At 33.2% G+C, this 19785-nt stretch overlaps 3 protein-coding genes across 3 annotated transcripts; 1 reads left to right on the forward strand and 2 right to left on the reverse strand.

The window, feature by feature from the left end:
• The first annotated feature begins 7110 nt into the window (after window positions 1-7110).
• Window positions 7111-8234, forward strand: LOC9324857 (NAD(P)H-quinone oxidoreductase subunit L, chloroplastic). The gene is made up of 5 exons (XM_002887281.2): window positions 7111-7304; window positions 7398-7487; window positions 7569-7676; window positions 7758-7852; window positions 7931-8234. Exons 1-5 carry the CDS (start codon window positions 7176-7178, stop codon window positions 8082-8084), a joined length of 576 nt encoding a protein of 191 aa, XP_002887327.1. The 5' UTR covers window positions 7111-7175; the 3' UTR covers window positions 8085-8234.
• Window positions 8206-11194, reverse strand: LOC9323392 (transmembrane protein 214). Its single transcript, XM_021034539.1, has 9 exons — window positions 10594-11194; window positions 10377-10514; window positions 10094-10282; window positions 9872-10009; window positions 9651-9769; window positions 9431-9563; window positions 9213-9342; window positions 8897-9123; window positions 8206-8804 (listed from the first exon to the last, which is right to left on the reverse strand). Exons 1-9 carry the CDS (start codon window positions 11086-11088, stop codon window positions 8523-8525), a joined length of 1851 nt encoding a protein of 616 aa, XP_020890198.1. The 5' UTR covers window positions 11089-11194; the 3' UTR covers window positions 8206-8522.
• A 4866-nt stretch (window positions 11195-16060) lies between these two features.
• On the reverse strand, window positions 16061-17225 carry LOC9324858 (uncharacterized protein At4g22758). The gene is made up of 2 exons (XM_002888749.2): window positions 16504-17225; window positions 16061-16415 (listed from the first exon to the last, which is right to left on the reverse strand). The coding sequence occupies exons 1-2, from the start codon at window positions 16736-16738 to the stop codon at window positions 16228-16230; spliced, it is 423 nt and encodes a 140-aa protein (XP_002888795.1). The 5' UTR covers window positions 16739-17225; the 3' UTR covers window positions 16061-16227.
• Window positions 17226-19785: the final 2560 nt, after the last annotated feature.

The following is a 19785-nucleotide window of genomic DNA, read 5'->3' on the forward strand; positions in this document are numbered from 1 at the left end:
CATTAGAGAGACTTTTTATTATTATTTTATAAGTCTTTTAAGTTGAATTTTTTTAATTTGACAACAACAACAACAAAAACACCCATATTTGCTTCAAATTGTAATATACTCCTTCCGTTTCAAAATATACGGTGTTTTGGAGAAACTTTTTTATTTTAAAATATAAGTCGTTTTCAAGTTTCTATGTAAGTTATATACTCCCTCTGTTTCAAAATATAAGTAGTTTTAGGTAAATGCACGCCGATTAAGAAGATCTATTTTTAAAAAGTTCAACCAATCATAAAAGAGACTTCATAATATAAATGATCATAAAATATTAAAATAATATATAATATGCATCGAAACTCAAATACGACTTATATTGTGAAACAAAACATTTAGTCCAAAACGTCTTATATTATGAAACAGATGGAGTATTATTTTAATATTTTATGATTATTTTTATTATGCAGTCTCTTTTATGATTAGCTGAACTTTTAAAAAGTAGATCTTCTTAATCAGCGTGCTTTTAGCTAAAACGCCTTATATTTTAAAAGAGGGAGATAAAAGTCAGAGAAAAAAAAAGGTTAGGATAATAACACATTTATTATGTACTTAATTATTTGAAGGTTACTCGTATACAGTACCGTACCAAGATCAATAGAGTTTTAGGGTAAATTTTTAAAATGTGATTTCGCATATTTTATTTTTGAGAGTATAATTTTTTTTTTGAATGTAACAGCAAAGGATATATTGTTTAATTTTTTTAAAAACGAGATTTAGTAGTTAATCTAAAGAAAAAACAAACAAAAAATTTCCATAAATATTAATTATATGAGTTTTGTTTCCAAAAAAAAAATCCTAAAACATTCAACAAAAATATTTTTTTTACTTTACTTAGAAAAAATATAGCTTTTTTTTATTTTTTTGTTGCCTAAAGCAAATGTTACGGCTATGCTCTGCTGGTATATATAAATTTTTGATGGAAAACGTAATTGTTTTGATTTTGGGTTTTAGACTTTTAGTATATACTAAAATAAGAATTACTAGTAAAAATGAAATTGGTTATATGGTTGACCAAGATATTAATGTTTTTATTCAAAGTTTTTGATTGAAATCTCTAGAGAATACAACTTGATCTGATTACCGTTACAATTTTTTGGAGGTTTTTAATGGGTTGCAAATTAATCCATATGGCTTTCTTATTTTAGAGTTTTGACTTTTTCATTTGTGTTTATATTTTCATCAATTATTTTATAAAAATAAACACTATACATACTTTTTAATCAAATATATAGAAACGTTAAATGTTTTTTCTAGAGTAAAAATCTATCAATCCTTTTGAAATACTACTATATTAGATGCCGCTGGTGGATTAGTGTAGCGGAAAGCTACTGATTTGTGATTTTATTTTGTCGTCAAGCCAGTGATTTATGATTAAACATTGCTCGTGACGCAATCATACTGTTGAATTTTAATTTTAATTTTGTTTAGCTTTTTCAGCAAAAGAAACAGTAGTTAATAACGGGAAAATTCCCTAAAAAAGCCCCACTTATTTAATACTTGCTAGAAGACTACATAAACTTTTTTCGTTGCCAGAAAAATACACAAACTAATTTGGGTTGGCAATAAAAAACACGATCTAATTTTTTTTTCCGATTACCTCCGTTCGCCGTAACGGCCGTCAACGACGTTAACCAAATCATCAAATGTTTTTAGTTTTATTTACAAAAAATTCTAGAAAAAAAACCCAAATCATCAAATGTTTTTAGTTTTTTCTTTGCCAGAAAAATATACAGATCAATTTAAAGTTGAAATAAAAAACACGACCTATTTTTTGTTCCAATTTTACCCACTTTATTGTAACAGTTATCAACATGTTAACCAAATAGTAAATACCGTTATTTTTCTCATTTTCTTTGCACATGATAAATAAGAATGACTAAAAAACCGATGTTATCCCCTTATAAAATCAAAATCGATATAATACTTATATTAAATCCTAGTTTTAACATACAACATCTATCTATATCTGATGCGAATAACAATAAATTGAAGAAATTAAGAAGAACCTTCGGCTAACAAAGTGGGTAAAATTTCTTTAATTTACTGTTGTTCACATATGATAGATTGTTGAAAAAAGCATTATCAATTTAGAAAAAGTTACACATTAATAACATGATTTAGTTGATATTACCGAAGAACTTAAGGTTTTAGAGGATTTCTTTAATGAGTCAAGTTTTTTTAGGAATTTTCCTTAAACAAAATTAAAAGCATTTGACGATTTGGTTGGAAAAATCCTTTAAAAAAAACAGATCGTGTTTTTTATTTCCAAGTTAAATTAGTCTGAGTATTTTTATGACAACAACAAAGTTCATGTATTTTTTGGCAAATATTAAATAAGTCGGGGATTTTTTTAGGAATTTTTCCGCAAATAAAATTAACAGCGTTTGACGATTTGGATAACGCTGTTAACGGCCGTTACGGCGAAGGGAGGAAATCGGAAAAAAAAAATAGTTAGTGTTTTTTATTTCCAACCCAAATTAGTTTGTGTATTGTTTTGGCAACGAAAAAAATTTAGATAGTTTTCTGGTAAATACTATTAAATAAGTGGGGTTTTTTTTAGAGAATTTTCCCGTTAACTAGGTGATTGCCCGCGCGCATGCGCGGGAAGAATGCTGTACAAATGGTAAAATCATGTGAAATAAGGGATTGTTTAGGTGTTACTTGGTAGTGTAAGAAAAATATGGTAAATTGTTTAGGATTTAGTGTGATAAAATTATAGAAAATGATGAAATTTAAAAAATTCAATAATATTATAAATGCTAAAAAATAATAATAAATCATCTTTTAAAACCATTCACCAAGAAAATAAAAAATCAACGAACATCATCACTCCATGGCATTCTCCTTGCGTGTGATGATAGGTACTTGGTCGTTTTCATACTATTAAATAAGTGGGGTTTTTTTTAGAGAATTTTCCCGTTAATAAGTAAAAATATTTTAAAGAAATAAAGAAACCTTGCCACGTGGTTTAAATGACCCCGCCACTCTGCCTTTAACTTTGGAGGAAAAATAGAGTGGGCCCATACCTCTGACCCACATGCGCGTAAAATTGGCCCACACATGTTAAACACCCGAACTCACATATTTTCAGATAAACCAACTATTTATCTAATGGATTCTATTGATTCATGAATATTTTAGAAATAGTTAAAAAAAATTGGGAAAAAAATAACTGTACAATAGTGGAAAATAATGTTTTTGATCTTGCTAGTTTGTAGCACTTTTATAATGATGGATATATAGAAGAAACTATAAAAGTAACAAAAAAATACATATTCAATTATGTTGTTGTATAATGAATTGAAAATCGTTTAATCAAAAGTAGATAACAAAATTTCCTTTAGTTTCCTTTTATTAAACACACCTTTACTTCTTTCATTTTCTTGACCAAGTTAACTAGGCCCGTAAGGAGAACCAAAAAAAAGAGAGGACAAGACCTTGTTTATTACAGCTTAATAAAGGAGACCACAGTTAAAATAAAGGAGGTTCTTAAGAAAAAAAATATTTTTGTTTTGTTTTTTCGATAACTAATATCTTTTGTTTTACTAATTAAAACACTTCTACTAAAAACATGGTTGATAAAAAATTTGGGGGTATCAAATTTTAAAAGTAAGACAGCATTCATAAACAATTACATATGTAACGTGTGTACTGTGTAGTGTAGACAAGGTAATAAAAATTCGAAATTAGCAAATAAAATATTGATTATTTTTTTTTTGATTGAAATTAGCAAATAAAATATTGAAATTTTGATTGAAAAAATAAAGATTTAATGGACCAGTCTAACGTTATGTGCCACTTTTTCTTATTTTTATAATTCAAATCAAAACCGAATTCATTTTAATTAGACCGTGTCCATTTCTATAATATATTGACGGGACATTTCAATATTGTAATATGTTATTATATTATTATTCTGTTCTTTAGCCGAATGGTTCACATTGACATCATAGGGACATACAAATATTGACTTTTTCGAAAACACATTACAATAAATGTATATAAGTCTTTTTTTTTGAACTCGTGGCCTTGTCAAATTATATTTTGCGTGTTTGCGAAGAGATAATCATCACTAAATAAATATATGTAAAATATCAAAGTAATTAATATTCAAACGGGCCAGTATATCCCTTGATAAGATCTCTCGCATTACTCCGGGTTTTCGTAAAATTTTCTTTAAGATTGCGTCCCCAAAAGCGAATTCAGTTGCAAGAGATATTGCTAAAAGTGTTACTCGAAATGGACGTTTCAGATCATACCTTGCCATTGGCGGTCCGGCATGGTTGCATTCACGCATAGAGGAAGATAAACGACGATGAAGCTTCATCAGATTTGGTTGATCAAGTTCCGATTCCTGTTTTAATTACATGAGTACTGTTGCTCTGTTTTGTGATGGTTTTATTGCTCTGTTTCTTTTGTTTCACGAACCTCATTTCTATTTTAATACAAACTCTTGACGACAAAAAAAAAAAAAAACCGTATATGTCAGAATTTAATTAATATCGAAGGTAATCCATATCAATTATCAAATATTCGACTACATACATAGAGATATTGGGAACTTCTGCGTTAGGATCTTGTGATTTCGATTTTTGTTTTACCAACAAAATAATTTCTGTGAATGAAAAGGGCCATGTGGTGTTGGGCGTGGCTCATACAAAGTTTAATGACAGGTCACTCCCACCTCACTGTTTGGCCTAATAATTTACGACTTGATTATAGTATAGAACTTTGTTAATTTGGAGAACATTAATATTTATAGTAGTTTTCAGATTTCTAAGCTAAATATTGGTATGTGCATCAGTGCATGCATCTATTATCTATAGTTCTATAGAGTTAAGCTTTCACATCATTTCTTGATCGTTTGTTGATTTAGAATTAAACAGTTGATAATGTGAAACGCTCCTAAGCAAATAGTATATTTAATGGAAATCGATATATAAATTTGATTAATTAAAAACTAAAATTGAACTACTATTAGTTTATTACCAAGTTTATTATATACTAAGTACTTATTTGATTTTATCATAGAAAACAAGAAAGGAGAAGCGACCTCAATGATTAACAATATTCGTCGGCTGAATCAATAACGAGACTTTAAAATAAAAAAAATGGTGGTGGGGTTTGCAGTCTAAGCTTTTTAGGTTAAGCCTTTAACATGTGATTAACTTTCCACACCAATGGCTCTCCAAAATCCCGGAAAATTATTTCGAAACTCACTTTGGATTCTAGAAAATGTAAAATCTTAGAATAACTCGCTAGTCACTTCCATAAAAAAGTTGTACGTGGTAACACTTTATTTGAAATTGAGAAAGAATTTAATTGTAAGACTATTTTGCAAAAACAAGAATGACAACATTATATTACTTTTGTAAATAATTTATACGTCTAATTTATTAAATGATAGATAGAATTTATGATTTTAGATATATGGTTTACTTTTGTAAAGCGACATGAGATAAACTACATGTCCACATAACAAAATAAACATTACTATTAACAAACAACCACATTTTCGTAACAATTAGATAAAAATATATATATAAGCAAATTCATAAATAATAACTATTTGATGACAATAAATCCCACATCATTACACTATTTTTTTAATTACATATTCATTCTTGCTAGTTACATAACTAGTTCTAATTCCAAATAAAATTATACCTAAAACTAGAGATCACATTATTATTTATAGCTTTTTTTCTTCTAATTATACCACCAATTATAAAAGCTTTATGTAAGCCCGAATTTTGATATTAGAGATCTGTAGCAATGAGTCTCACAAACAAAAATAGATTGTCTAACTGTTTGTGGTCAAATGGTAGTTGGATCTGTGGGAAGGCGTAAACTCGCTCTTTGCAGAGTTCAAATTTCACTAAAAGCACAAATTACATGCATATTGGGAAGAAGTGAATGTGATTGTCTGTGTTGTCTGGTCGTTGTGTTGTTTGGTCTTTTACAAAACAAAGTTAAGCAGATCCTTCCAGTTCGATGTCGGGAACCAATTAAAAATCCGGTGGACTAAGTTTTCTCCTTTGAGTTGGTTTACTCCTAAGATTAGTCGGACGACTTAAGTCGACTGTGGTTGAGGCATGTTTCTAGTCATATACTCATAGTTCAATGCTGACCCAAAAGTATAGGAAAAGAAAATGGTAATGGTATGGGAGAATGAGTAAAAACTGGTGAGAGAAATGATGGTGAATTGAGAGCTGTTGTAGAGAGGTGGGGGATCCGGTGGCCCCTCTTTTATTCCTTACTAAAAAGTGAAAACAATTATTATATAATTCTAATTAATTTTGCAATTAATAGAATAATCTTAGAGTAAATCTCACAAGAGGAGTTGAATCATGCAAATCTAAAAAAGGTTACCAAAAATAATGTAATAGTGAAACAAAGCATGTTGTGTGTTATGGGAGATTCATGTCTTGTTATCCGTTTCAACATTTCTGCAAGAGGAAACATTGGAATGTCTCTGTCAGTGTCTCTACTGTGAAGAACATTAAGGGACAGTAGTTTTTGTCTGGTTCGTTCTCAGGTTCTGCATTTTGTAACACACCCATCAAGGTTTCTCTTTATGTAATGAAATAATGATCAATCTATAGCTTATATAAGCAAGCAACTGAAATCTCACAATAGGCTACTGTGAAACCACAACAAAAACCCACTTTATTAGTATCAGGTTTCAACAGTTTCTCCCTAATTGATCAGAATTAAATCATTATGCTAATTTCATTCTATCTACAACAAAGCAAATCATTATACAAGTTATGCTCACTTGCTCAGTCATTATTCAGCTAGCTTTCTATTGAAGAAGAACTATAATCAAATATCGAAAATGCTGTTTCTTTGTGTGTTCAAAGGATTTTAGCCTCTATATGCCAAGACAAAACAACTATATGCCAAAATCATCTTTGTGGAATTTGGAATGAGATTATTTGTTTTTTATTTCATTTTCTTGAAATAAAACACTATATGCCAAAATCAAACCTGGGACCTCCTAATGACACGTGGAATTTATGTGATTCAGACAAAAGCAATCCTAGAAGTCTCTCTGCCATTGGAACCAATCTCAAGAGATAAGGAAACTTCACAACCCAAAGAAAAAAAGAACAGACAGAAACATAGAGATGAGCCGTTGCGGCTCTCTTGGGCTCTATGCCCCAAATGCTTTGCCATCTCTCTCCTTGAAGCCTCGCAGTGTGAAATCTCCTCTCTGTGTTACATCTTACTCCAAACCAAACGATACTCTTCTTCATGTAAGACTTCTCTAACTTAGTTAAGAATAGAGTCATCAACAAGAACAGAGAAAATCTCTGCCTCTTCACTGTGACTAATATTGTTTAATACAGAATGTTGCCAAGATTAGAGCAAAGGCCGGTGATTTATTTGGAGCAAAGAAGACAGTTTTGGCAGCTCAACTCGGGGCAGTTCTTGCCACGGTAAGAACGTATGAGACCTTTATTCGTGATTGAAACTATGAGAAAACAATGGTCGGTTATCGAAAATCGCTAGTTTTTCAGATTGATCATCCGGCGTTGGCAATAACAGGAGTCAACAACCAGCAGGAATTGAGCAGTGTTGTGCTCGATATCGGGATCATATCCGTTTGGTACTTCCTCGTAATGCCAGTAAGTTTGAAGACTGAGACATTGTATTTTCAAAGATTTAGATTATGAATGTGGAGCTTATATATACTATGGTTTTGTTAGCCAATCATCATGAATTGGCTGAGAGTAAGATGGTACAGAAGGAAGTTCTTCGAGATGTATTTACAGTTCATGTTCGTCTTCATGTTCTTCCCCGGGTAAGCAAGATCACACCATCACTTGCATCAATGCTTACTCTCTTAATCTCTAGTCTTTATCAAGATTGTCATTTGCAGGCTACTGTTATGGGCACCATTTCTCAACTTCAGAAAGTTCCCAAGAGATCCATCTATGAAGAATCCTTGGGACAAACCAACAGACCCAGACTCTATTAAGAACAACTACCTCAAATACCCATTCGCAACGCCAGAAGATTACGATCTCGATTAACCGATAGATTCACAAGTTTGTTTCATATCTTGGGACTGTATGTATATACTCTGGATTCACATGAACACAATGTAATGACTTGTGCATACAGTTATGTTCAAGATAAAACAAAATCAAAACATATAATAAACAGAAATAACTTTATTGTCATCAGGGGAAAAAAGAAGAAGAAATAAATTATCTCAGACACAAATTAAACAGTCTAAAAAAAAAACCTTCAACAACTTTGAACAGACTCTCAAATCCCAAATTTGTGATTATAAAAACGAAAACCCTCATTATTCTTCACCTCCATAACCCCTAAATTCTGGTCAAGATGTTCAAAACTTTGTATCTTGGAGAGTAAAAGGCTTTAACTTTAAGTAATTCTCTACACCGACGATATTAAGAGTTACCTCTCTACTTATCATCCTCTGTTTTGTTTTTGTTTCTTTTCTCTTACTTCTTCAAAGCTGTGGTGATAACCTCAGTGTATTTGTTGAGGTATTCATGCAGCTCCAATGAGTCCACCAGGTTCTTCAGCTCGTTTGTAACCTCCGGGTTGGAAGATAGAACAGCTGCAGCAGCGGCTCCTGCAGCGGCTAGAACCACAAAAGTAATGGCTGTTCCTTTGAGGCAGCCACTTCCACGGGAGAGTTTCCCCGAGATCGTTTTGCAAGACTTGTCAGCTTCTTTGTAAAGAGAACCATTGGCTCCTCCCTCAGTGATGGCCTCCTCGTTCTAAAACATAACACATCACAGGTCAATATCAGAGATGAAAATTACAAGAGGCTGGAGGGTGAAATGAAAGCTTAAAAATAGTGGAGGCTTACCTTTAGCCTGAAGCTTTTCATTGTTCGGTTGAGAGTGAGGGCATCATTCGGTGATGATGATAGTTTGACCGAATGCTCCTTCCATTCCTCAACAAGCTTTTTAAGAACAGCAACACTAGCTTCCAGGTTCTCCTTGTAGAGATTGTCCCAGTGCTTGCAGCAATCAACATTCTCGGTCACAGACCAGAGGGCAATTTCTTTAGCTTCCTTGGCTAAAACAGGATTTCCTGTAACAACGATAACATTAGATTTCTATTCTAGAGGAGCAGAGGGAAGCAGAAACTAAGCAAATCAAGGTTTTGTTTGTTAATAATACCTTCTCCAGCTAATTTCAGAGCAAAAGTGAATATCTGTTGTGTGACTTGTTTCATTGCCTTGCTTCCTGGTGCACCGGCAAGGGCCACTTCTTTCAGCAAAGGATATATTGCCTCAAACCTCTCTGTAGCCTGTGTGCATCAAAGATCATGCTTGTGATCAGAATCAACAAAATGCATCAAGGTTATTTTTTTTATAAATTCAAATATTAATATTTACCTTTACTCTTGCGGATGATGCAGGGAATGTAAGCCGCAACAAGATCTCAAATGAAGGAGGTGGAATCAGTCGCTCTCCCTTCCTAACAGCTCCGTTTACAAGGATGGTGCGAGCCTTTGGATTCGTCAAAATTCTGATAAGAAAATTGTATATAAACAAGATTAGATGATAGACTAAATAAATAGCAAAAAAAGAGACCACAAGATATTTTTCGACTCACTTCTCAACCAACTGGAGGATGAGATCCCTTGACTGAGGGTTGCAGTTCTTATTAGCGACAACAGGTAACAAGTTGTGTGCCCATGAATACAAGCCTACAGATAGATCACCTTGGGAGGCCTGTCCACATTATACAGTTACACAAAATTTCAGAATAAAGATCACAGAAAACACAAATCTTGACACTCTCGGTCCTCATTTACAAAAAAAAATCACACAAACCTGAGCCATCATCCAAACTGTAACCGGAAGCTTATCCTGTCCCTGATACTTAGGATTCTCCCTCAGAGTTGGCAATACATTAGTCAAAGCATCAGGCTTCCTACGTAATACCATCGCTAATGCAACAAATATTGCCACCTATACGAACGAAACATGACGGAGTTAGTAACCGAAAGGTAATGACATTGACGATCAAAGATCGAGAAAGGTTTTCCAAATCACCTGAGATTTGGAAGAAGTATGTTGACCACCCTTCTTCCCACCTTTACCACCACCTTGTTGTACTGCCAAATCTGTGAGAATACAATCAAAAGCCCACAACACAAAGGCTCCAAGAGCCTCAATTGGACGATGGTTGATCCAATCAACTGATGTCTTATACACTGGTTCCGGAATATGAGCTAACGGAACCTATCCATAAACAAAAAGATCTCAGCTTTACCAAACCTAAACCTAAACCTAAAATTCAATTCCAAAAATCTCAACAATGTCGAAAACAACTCACATCAATCAGCTTAGACAAAGGAGACTCCTTAAACATCTTCACCCATGGAAATTGCACAGATGATACTCCAGAAAGTGCTCTCCCAAAGTAATCAGCAAATCTCATTAGCTGAATCTCAGGCTGACTCGCATACGATTCCTATAAAAAACGAAACTTTAGATCACAATTCAACTATCACAAACAGATCGAAACAGAATTTCAAATCCATGCACAATACCGATGCTTCAACGAGAAAAGCTTCGAGATTTGAAGGATCGATCTTTGAAGCAGCTTCAGGCAAAGAAACTTTAGGCTTCTTCACCTTCTTAGGCTTTGGCTTTTTAGTTTCCTCAACCTTGAGATTCTCATTCCTTGCAGCGATCTCATCATCACTACCATCAAAATCATACCCATCATCGCCGTAACCATTAGATCGGCGTTTAGATCTAACAACACCATCATCATCTGAATCAACAGCAGCCATCTTCGCCGCTAAGATCCGTCGTCGACGATCCTCAGCTTGCTCTTCCAGTGAACGGAAAACGTTATCGCCTCCGTTAGCTACGGTTCCATTCTGAGCAACAGTTTTGCCACCATTCGCCGTCGCTTGATCCGCTGGTTTTTGCTTCCGGTGGCGTTTCGGGTACACGACTTTCTTCCAACCATGGTCGACGTGAGAGTTACCGTTAGAGGTCTCGAAGCCATTGTACTCGACAGATTCGATCGGATCCATTATTGGGTATTCTAAAGTTTCTAGCTTTTTCGCTTTTTACTTCTCTCTCTCTCTATCTCCGGCGTGAAAAACAGAGACCAAACAAGACGACGAGATTTGACCGGAGGGAAGAGAAGGGTTAATTTATATATATGAGAAAATAAAATAGGGTAGAGATAGATTTAAAACAATATCCTTGTTTTTTATTTTTACTACGAAATTGCCATTGATATTTTGTAACACACTGATTATGGACCAATCCTTTTGGGATATGGTTTTGTTTTGTTTTTATTTTTAGTTTAATTATTTATTTATGTTTTATGATTAGTGATTTGCTTTTCCCCAAAAATCTAGAAATTAAGGGTAAAATATCTCAGCCTCTGTTTTTTTTTACCGTAAATATATAAATTTTCTATTTTCTGATTGGTTTACTTTGGATTGGAACAAATATTCTCAGAAAATCAAATCTTTCGTTATTTTGGTGAAGTGAATGAATAATGATGACACTAACGTATCATAATCAACCTGTTTTAGATTTTTAGATACTTTAGCATCTAAATTTTGGATAATGTTTCCAAAGTTGAAAGCTACTTTTTTGTCAATAAGATCATGGTTTTTCAATGTTCAAACAATTATTTTCTTTCTGTATTTTGAAAGTATGACTAATATGATTTTATACTTCTTGCAGATTGGAATTGGATATTTGGATGGATAATGTGGATTAAAAAGCAATTTAATAAATTGTTAACAAAATAATTAAAATTTCTATTATATTCCTAATAACAAGTTGACTATATTATGTAGTTTTTTTTTAAAACGAAGTAGGAATAAATTAGATATTTTCTTGTTAAAATTTATATACTAAAATCATAAAACGGCAATCGTATCTTCAAGAGACATCCAAAAATATTGAAATGGTACAAATAAAATTAGTATGGTTTTCTAAAATATGACACACAAATTGAAAAATAGTTAAAAGTTCTTTAAAAAGTCAATTTAAAAAATACTAGAAGAATTAGTTTAAAGTGACACTTATTAAATCAGAAAGAGAAATAAGTATTGAATATACAAATAGTGTCAAATAATTTTTGGAATCAAGGAATAATCCCAACCCCATTTTGCGGACACATGACGTGCTACCGTGCATCATGTTAACCATACGTTATTCTCTACCTTAATACCTTCAATGAATTCAGTCACGACATGGCTTCATGTTCCAACAGTTACACCAAATATCTCTACTTTCACAAATAATCTACAAAAACTCTAGGAAGGAATAAAGAATAAAGTCGATGTTTTGTTTTTTTTTTTTGATAAAGAGAACAACGTCGTTGTTACTACACTAAAATCACCATTGGCAGTTCACTTGCATGCAACAGATGGAGCAACTCTGTAGAAATCGTGTCTCCTCTAAACCAAGTTCTTTACTAGGAGAAATCTACGGTCAGTCGGTCACAGTACTGAAATCTCCATCAACACACCGAAGAAAGACAACATTACATCTACAAAACAAGATCAAGTTCAAGTCTACTTTCTTTCTTTTTGCAAAACCTTTTGTCATTTTTAACAATGTTGAAAATATTGTATCATAAACACTATTTTTTTTTTTAATTTAACTATTTAGTAGCCACACAGAAGTTTCAAGCCCGCTAATAAAACAAAAAGAAAAATTCCAGATACATTTGTGCACTAAGATATATATAACTCTATCGCCAACTTACTCTTAACAACATGTCTTTATAACGAGAAGGTGTATTCTTAATTTCTTATTTTTATTTCTTCAATATTTTGAATAACAAGTAACTACAAGATTCAAAATTTATAAATTTTAAATTGCAGAATTTTGATTCATAAATACATAAATAAAAGTGAATAAAATATTTATTTCAGTGGGCTGGTTTAGTTTTGGCATAAAAGAAAATGGAAAGTGGTGCCTTTGGTGGTGGAGAAGTTGTCGATATACAAATAGTCAAACAAACACATAAATATCTCAAATCTTAAGGTCAACGGAATTAATGGCCAAGTAACAGCCATTCATGTGTTCGTTGCCACTAATTTATACTTGTATTACTACAAATTAATTAAATTTATTATCATCGAACGTAACGTGATAAAAATGAGCATTCATACTCCAAGTCTCCAACCATAAAACCGTTTAATTTCACCTTGAATATAATTAGCACAACATTTGTCTATTACTATTAACAGAAGAAAAATAACATCAAATAATTTAATGGAGATTTCAGTTTGGTCTGAGGACGACAACAATTTGAATCTTAACATAAATGATTTTTTTTTAACACAATAGTAGATGACTGAACTTTTGAATATAGTTATAATTTTAAATCTTGCGGGATAAATTAAACAATTACTTGTTATTTTTTACCTTTTATAATTCAGCGGATTTTTTTTTGTGAATGATATGTATTCAGAGGAATCACGTTTCCAAAACGTAACAACGTGAAAAATTTGTATTTACCATTCAACCCCTTTGCTTTTAGACAAACTAAAATTGTTTACCATAAATAAGTTTCTACAAAATAAATAGCATTAATTTTGTAGTAAGATGATTTATCCATTGTCCATTGGACTATAAAAAAACATTATATATATATATATATATTTTTAAATAATCGACATTAGATTACTTAATTCTCTCAAGTTAAATTGTATGAATCTGATTACAGCTTAATTTGTACTAATTTCTTATAAACCAGCTAATTATATACTATTTGGTAAACATTCATAATGTAGTAAGTAGTATCATCATGAATAACATTGGAAACCCCTTCTTTCACACTTTTCAAAATATGTTCATTAAAAAAAAAAAATCCTTTTGATTGTTTTCCAGTGTAAGCAAGTATATTATTTTGTCACGAAGCTGTCTGAAAAAGCAAAAGAAACTAAAAGTGGAAAAGGTTATTTCTTTCGATTGAATTTAGTTTTATTCCACTTCAAGTCTTCACAACTAACCGAACTGAATTGACCAAAAGTGTGTTCCTTTGAGAGTGAAACAAATGTTTCCCGTGATCTGTAAGTTATGTTCAATCTCTCTTTTTTTTTTTTTGGCTCAACATCAACTATTCATTCACCAAATCGATATTACAAATCATTTGACCTCGACAAACTTCACTCAAATACAATGATTCAGTCTAGTATCACCCTGAAACACTAACGAATCCAACGCTACCCAACTGAAGATCATTGTATTTTTCAACCACTGCGAGATGAAACACGCCACGACTCGGAGTGAAATCATCTCTTAAACCACCTAAATTGACCCTAATGACACGAGAACAACAACTTACACGGAGAAGACCAAAACTAAACTGAATTACAAATCAAATCCACACTATTAGTCCCTTATGATCGGATTGTAGAACTTGTCCCAATAGCATCACCACCCGGAGGCGCATTATCTGAAAAGCTTGGGATCCCCGGCATTCATCGTTCCGGTCTTAAACCAAAAACGGACAGCACGTCCGACTGACCCGACCAAGAGACACGAACCAAAACCAGCATAGCCATAGACATCTCCGAAATAACCAAGCAATACTCGTAATACTAATCGCCTAAGGATTAGAGTGGAGCACGGATTAGTATACCTTCACACCACGGTGCATTTCCGGATTGGCCACATCGCATCTGCCTTGTTGTCTCGCTTCTTAGTCGGACTGAACCAGTAAATTGAAGAAACTCTCGAGAAAACCGGCTTTGAGGGAATCCTCAAATCTCGGCCACCGGCACCCTCGGCACCTTCCCCAACCACCGGTAGACTCTAAGACTCGACTCACCCACTTTACTTCGGACGGCTAGGATCTCTGGCGGGAAGAACAAGGGAAGCGGAAGAGCTCGATCTAGCTCCCCAGATCCGACACCATGAAGCTTCGAACCATCCCCCACTCCCGAAACGAAAAGAGAGCCGAGATCTCTTTCTGTATCGTCCTTCGCCGCACCATCTCGTCACAGCAGTTGAATCCCTCCTTAGCACCGCCGGAGACAAAGAGGGTAAGTCACCCTAGCAATCTCTCTTTTTGTTGTTACCCGAGTAATTTTCATCTATTAATTGTGTAAGTAAATTAATTTGTTCTACTAGAGGCCCGCAGTTTTTATTCATTCGGCCCATCATAACTTCTAATGGATTAAAGCCTCTCTTTTTCTTTATATGAATGGATCGAAGCCTAAAGCCCATAATAAATGTAAGTCCAACTATAAACTTAATGGGTGTAGGATGATTATGTGTAACCGAGAGCGTTGGCCGTTGGGCTAACAATTTACCAAACCTCGCCACGATCCAATTAAACAAAAGAGAGATGTGACATACACATACACGTCGCATTTAGAAAATATCTCATCGTTAGCATCGTATGTGCATAGTTTTTTTTTTTGGTTTAAAGTTTAAACGTATGTGCATAGGTAGTGACTAGTGAGACAAACATCGTGTTGTTTTATTCTTCTTCTGGAACAATGTAGAAAGTAGAAACCTCCGCGTTAAGGATAAGGAAGTGTGGGGTCTCATGTCTGGTGTGTGAGACGTGTAGTAGTAAATAAAAACAGTGTGTCGTTTTCATGATAAGGAAGAGGAGAAATAAAGCACGGCAACAAGACTTGTGGAGGCAAGAGTACAAGTTGGTACGGAACTTGTGTAGTTTGTTTAGTTTAGTTGTGTGTATTTGTACTTTCTTCTTCTGTCACAAAGTTTGTTTTCCTTTTCTAATCAAAATCAAATTTTGATAACAGTTTTTTATTTTGGATTCTCGACAATGACGTATCCTACACAACTTGACACTTTACGACAAGAACAATTTGAAAAGGTATATTCCTCATCACGGATACAAATATCACTCTAATAAGGCTCTATTATTGCGTGACAATAATTTCAAAACGTGTTTTACGAGACGAATAATACAAAATTGTACTAAAGAAAGTTGCAGAAATTTTCTTAGTTGCACAACTTGCAAGAAGAAGAATTAAAAGAAACCAACTTCAACACTTGAAGCAGAGAAGAATTTGATACTTTTATTCATGAATGAAAGATGAAAAGAACAAACTTTGGAATCAAAATCATAATTCAAAACCAAAAAAAAACAGAAACAAAGAAAACATAATAATAAAACAAAGATTGGTCTTATTGTTTCATAAAAGAGAAGAAACATAATCTTAATGGCTTGGGACTTTGAGATTGAAGGATTTGTTGATCCAGGCCTTCAAGCTTCCACCTTTTCTTGCTCCATTAATGTTAGAGTTAGATCTTCCATTACTTTCCTCAACCTTCTTCTCTTCTGGTTTCCTACACAACATAAAGTTCCTTGCTCCAAGCGATCCAATTGCATTCCATGTGGTTAAAGCTGTCATTTAAAAAACATCAGTAAACCAATTCTCCAAAGAGAACAACAATCACACATAAACCAAAAAACATTGAGATTGAGTTTGTACCTTCAGGTCCAACCATAGGACAATAAAGAAGAAAATCATTGAAATCAGATCCAAGAAGTGGAAGACGACCTTCACGAGCGTAACATTTAAGAGCAGTATCGATAACAGAAGCAACAAGATCATCTTCAAAAGCAACAAACCGGATCGGACCGGCACTACCCAAAACCGTAACGCTAATGAGAATTCTATTCCCTTTAGCGTTTTGGTTCTTCTTCTGCTTGTTGTAGAGCAACATCTTCGAAAACTTTTTTTTTTCAAGAGAGAACAAAAAACAGAGCAAATCTCACAAGTAACAGAGAATCAAAAAAGAACCCTTTTTTAGGAAATTAGGGTTCTTGGGTGTGAAAATTTGGGGTGAATCGTTCACGGGTCGAGGCCAAGGCAGCGAAAGTACCAGCCTTCTTTGCAAGATCCGAAAGCGAAAACAGAGGATGTCGAGAGAGGAAGGAAAAAGCTCGCCCTTTTGATGGAAAGGGAGAGCGTAAACTTACCACCGATCGGATTAGTTTCCACCATTCACAAACGATTCACACAGATTTTAGTTTAACCGGAGAAGACGAGAGAAGAAGATGCTTTTTGGTGGTGAAGCAGAGGAGAGAAATAGGGAGAGAGATTTGTTTTCTTTTGGAGAAGAATGTGATTGTTGTTGAGCTTAGAGACGATGAGGCTGTATATAAGTAAGTTGGTTAGGTTAAAGGCTTTTTTGGGGAATCTTGGAAATTGAGAATTTTTTCGGTTTTACCTTTTTTGGTGTTTTTGGAAACGTGTCTTTTTTTTTTACCAACGTGTAATTAAAAGAGATATTGTAGTATGATTTTTATATATTTTTAAATCTCAATAAAATATAACATAATTTAATGCCCGGAAATCAGTATCTTCTAAATTTTAACTAGATATAAATGAATATCTAAGAGAATTTATCAAAAAGATCTCCTAAATATATATAAATAACTGCTAAAAACATAGAAAGCAAAGGAAACTAAACAAAAATGTAAAAAATTGGGACATGTGAAGGGTAAAGAAAACGTTATAAAAATAATTCAAGATAAGATCGAATTAAATATGATACAATCTAAAATTTGTGATAAAGACAAGTTAAAAAAAAAACATATCATATTTCTTATGTGTTAACTTTACCAAAACATACATACATTCACTTAAAATATGGATGCATGTATTAGCAGGATATTAATTAGTTAAAGATACGGTTTCCTTGATAAAAAAAAATGGAGAAAATAAATTATTTAAAAAAAAAAAAAAAGAATGGATCAAAACGTTTTGGCAAATAGAAAGGCTAGAAAAGCTCTAGCTAAATGTACTTGATGATGATAATGGATAATTTGGTCGTATTTATGGATTTTTTTCAGATTAATGTTATCGTGTTTTTTTTTTGTTGCTAATATGGTGGAACAAGTTATAGCAAAAATTGTGGTAAGTGGTTCATATGCGTTGCTTCTTACGTTTATATTTTGCAAGTCATGCCAACTGAATTGTAACATTAGATTGACATACACGTATTTTGTACTACTAGACATGTGAATGCTCATTGCTCTCTAGAATATCCCACTAAAACTAATCACATAAGATACATATTACACTGATATCTAGAACATAAAAACAAATGCAAACACAAACAAATAATCGAGATATAAGTCGCGTGCGGGCTATATAGGGAAGGTAATGAAGTAGATTCAGATTGGGACTCTTAAACATATCGGACTCTCTTCTTTTAGGTTATTTTGGGGTAAAATATGAAAGTGATAAAAATAGTAAAACGGTCGCTATCGAAGTCGAGCAAACATGAAGTGTAATAAGAGAAAAGAGCATCACGTGTCATGCGTTGGACCATTGTCCTGATCCTTGCTGCTTTTAGGTTCCACCGATCCAAACCTCCCCCATATTTTTTTTTTGTTCAACACCTCCCCCATATTAAACTTGAGAAGTTACACGTTTCTTCAACTTTAGGACTTGTTAAGTTTTAAAAATCTTAGAATCCTCATCTATCTTACAGTTGTGTTATTTCAGAGTATTTAAAAAATGAACTTTGAGGAGAGTTGTACCAAAATTTATCTTTTAGATATACGCAACATCTATCATGGATATCGACAACTTTAATTTGATTTTTGGCATATACCTAAAATTTTGTAATTTTCTAGGGACTTGGTTCTAATTAACGGGATCGTTCGCTAAGCATGTTTCATGTACTTCTTCATTGTCTTTTCATTGTTGGAAGTGTTGAAATTCAAATCTTTATCATGTGTTTTTTTTTTAAATCTTAGTTGAGCTAGGTAGACTTTTAAGTCATAGAAAGAAAAAAACCTATCATTGTCTAATGTCAACGAAAAAAGTGACATCAAAATAAAAACTAGATTTGTATAAATTGGGTTGCAAGTCCCTAAAGATTAAATTGAGCCAAATCCTCCTTTTTAGCTAATCAAATCCAATAAATTGACAAACGTTTAGATTAGAGGAAAAAAAGAAGAAGACATGATTAACTAGGAACGGCGGAAGATATATAAACTCTATAAAGATCACGAATCTTTTTGCATCGAGATCTTAATTACCGTTTAAACATTATAATTAATCTTCTCATAATATGGTTAATATACTACCCTAAATTATATGTTTAGCCTTGTAGGTAAATGGAATTATTATGGAACCAGAATCAGGTGCAGAGAACCATAATGGGCCATGATCTTGAATGGTGCAGAGCCAATTCAAAATCATATTATGTCTTAAGACAGTGAGAGCACATGACTGACGGATAGGACCAAGGAAGTATAGAGAGGCGTAATTAAGTTTAAGAGAAGACAGCTACAAGCTCATCTCATGCATTATGATATCTCAATCGGTCTATGTATATCACCTAACTTCTTCTTATCATATCAGCTTGCTCCTCCTCCATGTCTTATCCTGAGCCGCTCAATGTTCCACTAACACTGTCTGGTTAACATGTAACATACTTGTATGATTTATCGTCTGTAATCATTCACACCCTAAATCTTGATTACCTCGTAATACATATGCTATAGATTTTATGAATATGTATGTGTTAACCAAATTACAACGCTAAATGAATAATACTGTATAACCAAACATGTTTAGGTAATCAAGATTTAGTGTGTAAATGGTTACACACGATAAATCATACAAGTATGTTTGGCTTAGTCTTTGTTCAATTTACGTTTGTCATGTCCACATTGTATGATCTTACTCATAAGCTCATAGCACTGACATCAATCACTGTTCTGGTTAATACAATTGATTGTACATGTGTCACCT

This window comes from Arabidopsis lyrata, assembly GCF_000004255.2.
Source record: "Arabidopsis lyrata subsp. lyrata unplaced genomic scaffold ARALYscaffold_2, whole genome shotgun sequence".
NCBI classification, from domain to species: Eukaryota; Viridiplantae; Streptophyta; class Magnoliopsida; order Brassicales; family Brassicaceae; genus Arabidopsis; species Arabidopsis lyrata.

Excerpts from the sequence above, each read along its gene's own strand:
- LOC9324857 (XM_002887281.2), top strand. The coding sequence starts at position 7,176 with ATGAGCCGTTGCGGCTCTCTTGGGCTCTATGCCCCAAATGCTTTGCCA. Across the intron at positions 7,305-7,397 it reads CAAACGATACTCTTCTTCAT|AATGTTGCCAAGATTAGAGC; the intron begins GTAAGACTTCTC and ends TGTTTAATACAG. Across the intron at positions 7,488-7,568 it reads TCGGGGCAGTTCTTGCCACG|ATTGATCATCCGGCGTTGGC; the intron begins GTAAGAACGTAT and ends CTAGTTTTTCAG.
- LOC9323392 (XM_021034539.1), bottom strand. The coding sequence starts at position 11,088 with ATGGATCCGATCGAATCTGTCGAGTACAATGGCTTCGAGACCTCTAAC. Across the intron at positions 9,564-9,650 it reads ATCCTCCAGTTGGTTGAGAA|AATTTTGACGAATCCAAAGG; the intron begins GTGAGTCGAAAA and ends TTTTCTTATCAG. Across the intron at positions 9,343-9,430 it reads CATCATCCGCAAGAGTAAAG|GCTACAGAGAGGTTTGAGGC; the intron begins GTAAATATTAAT and ends TGATGCACACAG.
- LOC9324858 (XM_002888749.2), bottom strand. The coding sequence starts at position 16,738 with ATGTTGCTCTACAACAAGCAGAAGAAGAACCAAAACGCTAAAGGGAAT. Across the intron at positions 16,416-16,503 it reads TCCTATGGTTGGACCTGAAG|CTTTAACCACATGGAATGCA; the intron begins GTACAAACTCAA and ends TTTAAATGACAG.